This window comes from Trifolium pratense, linkage group LG1 (assembly GCF_020283565.1).
Source record: "Trifolium pratense cultivar HEN17-A07 linkage group LG1, ARS_RC_1.1, whole genome shotgun sequence".
Classification (NCBI taxonomy): domain Eukaryota; kingdom Viridiplantae; phylum Streptophyta; class Magnoliopsida; order Fabales; family Fabaceae; genus Trifolium; species Trifolium pratense.
Window position 1 is genome coordinate 32,415,818 of NC_060059.1, and position 8,924 is coordinate 32,424,741.

The 8,924-nt window shown below is 28.1% G+C and overlaps 1 protein-coding gene across 1 annotated transcript; it reads left to right on the forward strand.

Moving 5' to 3' along the window:
- Window positions 1–5,335: 5,335 nt before the first annotated feature.
- LOC123909115 (isoliquiritigenin 2'-O-methyltransferase-like) lies at window positions 5,336–8,016 on the forward strand. Its single transcript, XM_045959889.1, has 4 exons — window positions 5,336–5,838; window positions 6,505–6,821; window positions 7,381–7,445; window positions 7,524–8,016. Exons 1-4 carry the CDS (start codon window positions 5,402–5,404, stop codon window positions 7,821–7,823), a joined length of 1,119 nt encoding a protein of 372 aa, XP_045815845.1. The 5' UTR covers window positions 5,336–5,401; the 3' UTR covers window positions 7,824–8,016.
- Window positions 8,017–8,924: the final 908 nt, after the last annotated feature.

Consider the following 8,924-nt stretch of genomic DNA (forward strand, 5'->3'; position numbering starts at 1 on the left):
GCTAAAAAATTTCTTAGTAGGAATTGAACCCTTAACCTTTTAGTTACACTTCTTATTAGAAGTACCACTAAGCCATATGAATTAATTTGTTATATTTTGGGAACCAACATATAATCAACATGAGTTAAGTTATAAGAAGAAAGGGGAAGTGTTTATTTATTTTTTCTTTTTTATAATAAGAGAGTAAAATTCATGTACAAATAAAATGAGAGATTCAATGAAATTCTTTATTTCAACGTCATAAGTGCATTATACCAAATAAGACAACAAATGTATTGTTTTTTTTTTTTTACAATATAGAGGTACATGGTGTTGTTTCCATTTATTTATGATATTTTATTTGAGTCCAACCCTTTCTTTAGTGTAATTTTATCATTTATTGTTTATGTTTCGTTATTTTAGATTCACTCAACTTGATTTATGGACTTCAATCCAATATTTAATTAAGTTAATTTTCAATTTGTAGTTCAACTCAATAAATTTAATTAATTTAATACAAGAATATGGTGGGAGAAAAACTGAAAAACTCCCGTAAAAAAATGGTGAGACAAAAACAATAAAAATTGTCAGTTACCTCAAGAGGATTATTCTCTACAGTTGCGCGTGAATGATACATTTAGTTAAAAAAAAACAGTAAAAATTAAATACAAAGTTGAAAATAGTTGAAAAATAAATGACATTTTTTAGAAGTTTTTTTTTTTTAAAGATTTTTTGTTTTTAATATAAGGACTAACATTTTTTTTAACAAACCAAAATGAGATATAGTAACATAGAAAACCTCCCCAACACAAGACGTACCGATGTAGACTACAAAAGTTTACAAAGAGTCGGAGAAACAAAACCATAAACAAATCACACAAGAAAGATATAATAAGAAAGATATGACTTTCGTTCTTATGAGATTTTTCTATGCGGAAGAAAATTATTGGAGAAAAAAAAGGACTAAAATATTATGTTGCCTATTTTTTTTAAATAATTTTACGGGTTATATTCAAATTAATACGGGAACCTAATTTTTATGGATATATCTACGGGTCTTATATTTTTACTCATATATTAGTAAAGTTGTTTATTTTTTTTTATAATTTTACGAGTTATAGTCATATATTAATATGGGGACATAATCTTTCGTGTGAATTCTACGGGACCTATGTTTTTCTTTTTTTTTAGACTAACAACAAACAATATTCATTTATTCAAGTAAGTAGAGTACGTGTGAATCTGCACTGAATCTGAATCGGAGCAAATCTGAACAAAACAAACATTGTACTACAACGGAATTAAACCGGACACCGTACCAAGACGCGAACTCAAGACAAAAAAACTATGCACTAAGACGGGATTAAAACAACATCAGACAAGAACAACAAAAGAAAACTCAAATGAAACATAAGAATGTGTGAAAAATCACTTATTTAAATAAAGCTTAAATGGAGTTTTGGTCCCCCTATTTTCAATTTTTTGAAGTTTTGATCCCCCTATTTTAATTTTTCTTGAGTTTTGGCCCCCCACTCCATTTTATGGTCAATTTTGATGACATGTCAAGATTATTAATGACATGACATACTTGGCCAAAACAATATTCATGTCATTAAACTTTTTCTTCTATTTCAATAAATATATTTTAAATATTAAGAAAATTAAAAGAATCTATAAAAAAAAGTTAAATATATTAATTAGTGATTGATATTTTTTATCCCTCTCTTTAATCATATCTTCAACGCCATCGCCATCCTTCGTCATATGTTTCTATCAACACCATTATTCACTCCATTACTATTAACCCTTCCTTCAAAATAAGTTTCATCCACAACAACAAACCCTAAAACCCAAAGAGTGGAAGATCATATTTTTAATATTGAGTTGCAGAAAATAAATGAAGAACAAACATTAATCCATAAAACAAGATAAATACCAAATTGATGACATGGATAATATTTTTGCCAAGTGTGCAATGTCATGTCATTAATGACCTTGACATGTCATCAAAATTGACCCTAAAATGGAGTAGAGATCAAAACTCAAGAAAAATTAAAATAGGGGGACCAAAAAGTTGGTTTTTAAAATAGGGGGATCAAAACTTTAAGAAATTGAAAATAGAGGGACCAAAACTGCATTAAAGCCTTTAAATAAAAAAAATATAAAACAATCAAAAAGGGGTGATTTTAGATCAAAATTGATCCAAAATCACCCCTCTTTGAAAGATGAACAAGAATAAAAAGCAAAAAGTAGGGTTTACTATGTTGTTGTTGTGGGGCGGCTATGAAAAAGCAAAAAGTGGTATATGTTTTTCCTCTTATTAATAATATTTCATGTTCTTTAATAATTTATGTAGGATTATATATATTTATACTCATCAATTAATAAGATAACCTTTTTTTTTATTTGTACGAGACTTATAATTTTAATCATATATTAATAAAGTTGTTTATTTTTTTTATAATTTAACGGGTTATACTAGATCAAATATTAATACAAGGACCTAATTATTTTGTTCATTTTTACGAGCCATATATTTTTTTTATTAATATATTAATAAGGTTGCTCATTCTTGACATATATTTATACTCATGCATTAACAGAAGGATATAATCTTTTGTGTGATTTCTGGGGTGCCTGTGTTTTTTTTTTAACAAACTAAAATGAATTTTATTATTAATAATAAGTCCTGATTGACACAAGGTGTGCCAAACAAAACAACAACAGTTTATATCATACACGTACGCAGGGCCTATGTTTTTACTCTTATTAATAAAATTTACAGTTTTTAACTATTTTTTGTGAACTTATATTTATACTCATATATTAATATACGATAACCTGATCTTCTGTGTGGTTTATGCGGGACCTATGTTTTTTACTCATATTAATACGATTAATACGTTTGTCCGTTCTTTTATAACATATACGGAACCTATAAAATACTCATATATTAATATGGAAACTTTTTTTTTGTGATTTCTACGGAGCTTTATACTTTTATTTATATATTAATTAACTTGCCTATTTTGTTTTACAATTTTACGGGTTATACTCATATTTAATACGGTAACCTAATTATTTTGATGATTTTTGTGAGACCTATATTTTCACTAACATATTAACAAGGTTACCTATTTTTTAATAATTTTAAAAGGATATATTTATACTCATATATTTAATACAGGGACCTAATTTTTTTGTGGTTTTTACAAGGCCTATGTTTTTACTAATATATTAATAAGGTAACCTATTTTTCCATAATTTCCACATTATCATTTATATTCAAATATTAATACGGAGACATAAGGTTTTTTTGTGATAGTTTTACCATTGTTCTTTTTCTATTTTTTTTACCAAATATTATATCTTTCTATTTTTTTAATCTTTTAATCTACTTCCCAATAAATTACTATTTTATGTTATTAAGTGAAGTTTTCAATTTTTTACTATTTTTTTAGACCTATATTTATAATTATATATTAATACGAGATCCTAATCTTTTGTGTGATTTCTGGGGACCTATGTGTTTTACTCATATTAATAAGTTTGCCCATTCTTTTATAACATCTGCGGGACCTATATTTAAACTCATATATTAATATGGAAACTTTTTTGTTTGTGTGGTTTCTACGGGACTTATACTTTTAATTATATATTAATTAAGTTGTTTGAAACAAAAATAAAATAAAAATTAAGTTGTCTATTTTTTTTTACAATTTTTCTGGTTATACTCATATTTAATACGATGACCTAATTATTTTGATGACTGTTGCGAGACCTATCCTATATTTTCACTAACATTTTAATATGATTGCATATTTTTTAATAATTTTTACGGGACTATATTTATACTCATATATTAATACATGGACATAAGTTTTTTTTTTGTGATTTTTCAACACCTATGTTTTTACTAATATATTAATAAGGTAGTCTATTTTTTTTCTTCATAATTTCTACATTATCTATATTTATATTCCTAAATTAATACGGAGACCTAAAGTTTTTTTGTGATGGTTTAACCATTGTTCTTTTTCTATTTTTTTTACCAAATATTATATTCTTTCATCTTACCAAGTGAGGAGCGGCAACGCCGCGACTCCCGTGCGGACGCACGGGTGTCCTGCTAGTTATAGCATAATAATGTGACCAGGAACATAGCATCAGCCGCCTTGAAATCAGGAAGCCTCATTCTCACACTTGAAAACATAACACCATGATAGAGATTTTTTTCCGTTTTTTTAAAAGAAATAGATGCATTTATTTTGTACATATATGAAATGACGAGTCACGAAAAACTCACACACATAAAATGAAGGACTGATGTTCGAACTCTGTTATGACAGCAGACTGTGCTTTCAACTTTAGAAGGAAAAATATGGGCTTTACTTTTAGTTATGAAAGAAGCTAAGCTAGACATAGAGCATTGGATCGAGTTCAATTGGAAAATGATTCGAAGTTGTTGGTTGATGCTATTCACATGGCGTAGAGACAATTCAAAGTTTTTTTAATCGTTAATGATATTGTTATATTGAAATAGTTCTTTCAAGTGTGATATTGTTAAGGTTTAATTAGTAAAATGGTCCCTTAAAGATATTTTTAGTTTCAGATTGGTCCCTTAAAGAAAAAAAGGTCCAAATAGGTCCCTTAAAGAAAAAAAAGCCCGAATAGGTCCCTTAAAGACATCTCCGTTAATCAGTTTGGTCCCTAAATAGAGCTCTAAATAGGACCAAACTGATTAACGGAGATGTCTTTAAGGGACCTATTCGGACTTTTTTTTCTTTAAGGGACCTATTTGGATTTTTTTTCTTTAAGGGACCAATCTGAAACCAAAAATGTCTTTTAAGTGACCATTTTACTAATTAAGCCTATTGTTAAAGATATATATTAAACACGTACGCACATGACTATTCAAGTACCAACATGTGACCAGGAACATAGCATCAGCCGCCTTAAAATCAAACAGCCTCATTCTCACACTTGAAACATAACACCATGATAGAGATTTTTAAAAAAAAGAAATAGATGCATTTTTTTTGGTATATATATATATATATATATATATATATATATATATATATATATATATATATATATATGAAATGACGAGCCACGAAAAACTCACACACATAGAATGAAGGGATTGATATTCGAACTCTGGTCATGACATTCAACCTAATAATTTTGACGTTTTAGTCAGTTGAGCTAGAATTTGTTGAAAAAAAAAGATGATTTTATATAGAGAGAAATTGATACAAATGAGCATTAAATATTTTTTACCACTTTTTAAATAAAAAAATAACTATTTTGTGTCTTTTTCTCTAAATATCTAATGTTACAAATATGTCTATATATACGACTATAGAATTGAAGGAAATGACACACAAAAAAAGTGAAAAACCATAGAAAAACAGCAAAAATGAGTTCCAATTCTAAACAAAATAATAATCTTCCTACTAATGAGCTAGAAAAGGTTGATGATGCTTACCTTTCAGCATTGACATTATGTTTTAGTAGGATTTTTCCTGCAATATTAAATGCTGCTGTTGATCTCAATTTATTTGATATCATAGCTAAGTTACAAATTTCAAGTGGTAATAATTCTAGCTATTCTGCTTCTGAAATTGCTTATGAGCTTCCAAATCAACACCCTGAATTGGCTGAGAGGCTTGAACGCATGTTGACTGTTTTGGCTAGCTATTCTCTTCTCAATTGTTCAATCCGTACAAATGAAAATGGTAAGAGAGAAAGAGTTTTTGGTCTCTCTTCAATTGGTCGATACTTTGCAATTGATAAAGATGGAGGCTCTTTGGGTCCACTCTCAACATTAATCCATAGAGGATGTAACAGCGTTTGGTAATTACTTATTTTGTTCATGTTATTTTAATTTGTTTTGAATGAGTATATGTTAATTTTACCAAACATTATATATCCAATTTGTTAGCTTATAAGCTAAAAATTAGCTTAGCTTATAAGTTATTTGCTATAAGTTAATCTGCTATAAGTTAGCTTATCAGTTATCCGTTATTTTTTACCAAACGGAGCCCTAGTAATATGTAGTTTGTCTTAGAGGTAAGTAAAATATGATAAAAAATTATTGTTCTTCAATCACATGCATTAGATCAATCACTTAGTGGCTACCATTGATATGTAATAACAAGACACTTAATTTTATTTTTGTCAAATGACTAGAATATCACCTTTAAAAACAGTTATTTTTTGCTTATTAAAAAAAAATCACCTTTAAAGTGAATAAGTGGCAAATCTTGATGTGAAAGGAAGCAATTTTAAGATTATATATTTAGGCATTATTTATAGGGTCTTGCTAATGAGTGCCCTCGGGGCACTCTTTAAGCATTCTACTAAAAAAAAACTTTTTATTCAAAAAATTAAACACTCTAATTTCCAATGCGTTGACTTTACGCATTTCCATAAAAAATCTATAAAAAACTTACTATTTAAGGACTTAAAAAATGTCCCGGATTTGCCTTATTTATAATATAATTTTGTATGCACTTGTAGGGGTGATGTAAAGGAAGCAATTTTGGATCCTGGTGTGAAAACTCTTTTCCAAAGTATCAATGGGACACCATTTTATCAATATACAAAGACAAATAATGAATTGAATGATATTACTAACAAAGCAATGGCCCATGCTGGACCTTTAGAAATTAAAAGAATCCTCAAATTATACAAAGGATTTGAGGGAATCTTAACATTGGTTGATGTTGGAGGTGGATTTGGAGAGACCTTAAAATTCATTATATCTCAATATCCTTCAATTAAAGGAATTAATTTTGATTTGCAACAAGCTGTTCAAGACGCACCTTCTCATCCAGGTAAAATATATCAATTTTTATGTTTTTTTTTCTTCATAATTTTTTGATATCCGGAAAATTGACTATGATAATCAAAAGTTTAATTGGAAGATATGTAAAATTTAGTTAAATGTTGTTCAAATTAAATTTTAGGGATGTTTATGCCCTCCGCTTTATAGTGTTGTACGTAATTTTTTCTTTCAGACTTAGGCCCCTTTATACTAAAAAAAAATAAAAAATTAATTAGGACTTTTTTAGAAGGGTTACCCTCCCACCACTTGGTCACAATATTCTCTTTTAGTATATTCTACATTATTTTAAAATATGAAAATTTTAAGGCCCTTTAATTTTGGATTGTTTTTTATTTTCTATTTTTATTTATAACATAAATTTGTCACATTATCTTTAGCACAAATTTTTAAAATAGAAAAGAAGTTGAAAAATAAAGTAGAAATTTTGTAATTAAAAAAAAAAGAAGGAATTTTCTCAAAGTAAATAGACCAAAATTTCCTATAAGAAAAACAAATGGAATATTTGTTTGTCAAAAAATAATAACCGAACACTTTTATCTTGCTTGTAGGGATAGAACACGTTGGAGGAGATATGTTTGAAAGTGTTCCAACTGGTGATGCCATTTTACTAAAGGTTGGTATACATGATATAAATTAAGGAAAATGTTAAATAGAAACCCTCTAATTAAATATTTTTTCTTTTAAATTTCAGCTTGTATGTCATAATTGGGGAGATGAAGAATGTGTGAAGTTTTTAAAAAATTGTCACAAAGCTTTGCCAAAAAATGGGAAGGTAGTTATTTTGGATTATATAATTCCAGAGGTGCCAAATTCAAGCAATATGTCTAAGCATGTTTGTGATATTGACAATCTAATGTTTTTAGTAACAACTGGAAAGGAAAGAACTGAGGAAGAATTTAAGAGCTTATGTAAGAAATCTGGATTTTCTAAATTTCATGTTGCTTGCAGTGATGTTTCAGCCATGTCAGGAGTGATGGAATTTTATAAATAATAATTTTTTTATTATTGTTAATATAAACAATAAAAGTTACTTAGTATAACTTGGAATCTTGATATATTGTCAGTTGTTAATTTTATTTTAGGGTCAAAGAATAAGGACAATTGTGTCCAATCTTTGAAAGAAGTATGTTTCTATGTTTCTCATATGATCACAATAAGTTATATATCAAGACGGTTATTCCTTAGTGTTATATTTGACATCAAATACTTTTATGTTAGTTTATAGTTGTATTTTAAGCAGGCCGACTCCGATTATTTGGAGGGTTTTTTCAAATATTTAAAATGGACTCTTAATAAAAAAAATGGCAAAAAATTAAAAAGAATCATCTTTTATTTAATAATATTCGAAAAAGATATATTTAAATTAAAAACATCAAAATATAACTTCAAATTGATAATAACTTTTTAACTACTTTAAATTTTAATTACAATTTTGTCGGCATAATATGATAATTTTCCTGATTTTCGGGAGTTTTGGATAATTGAAAAAAAAAATTGTGCCTAGAAATAGACCTATATTTGTATTTAAATGCAAAATATTTTTTGTTTACATTTTTTTGTTGTAATTTTTTTTTGTTGATAAATTAAGAGCATATAGATACTAATTAAGAGCATATAGATATTAGGGTAGAGATAGACATTCCAACTACGTTGGCACCCCATAATTCTCCGTCTTTTATCTATATCTCATATTATTAAATAAAAAGAGAAAATAAATAGTTACAAGGGGGGACTAGGCCTTACCCCAAAGAAAGAAATAGAAGTCTAGAAAATCTAGGCAAATGAACCGACCGTCAACATGGAAGTGATCCACGTACCCACTACTCCCTGCAACACGCAGCAGGCTATGATGTTTTTTCAAGCGAAACAATCAGAAATCAATGAATGATATAGATATTGAGAGAGATAGACAACCAATATGAAAGCTCTCTATCAACCTCTGACGAATCCGGTTTTGTTGAAAGCGACTCACATCCAATCAAAAGCCAGACCGAGGATGGTCAATCAATGACACTGAGCACCACAAGCACACAAAACACCAAAAACTCAACAAACCCATTAGCACCATGAACGACTACTACCGTCAACACAG

Excerpts from the sequence above, each read along its gene's own strand:
- LOC123909115 (XM_045959889.1), top strand. The coding sequence starts at position 5,402 with ATGAGTTCCAATTCTAAACAAAATAATAATCTTCCTACTAATGAGCTA. Across the intron at positions 6,822-7,380 it reads AGACGCACCTTCTCATCCAG|GGATAGAACACGTTGGAGGA; the intron begins GTAAAATATATC and ends TCTTGCTTGTAG. Across the intron at positions 7,446-7,523 it reads GTGATGCCATTTTACTAAAG|CTTGTATGTCATAATTGGGG; the intron begins GTTGGTATACAT and ends TTTAAATTTCAG.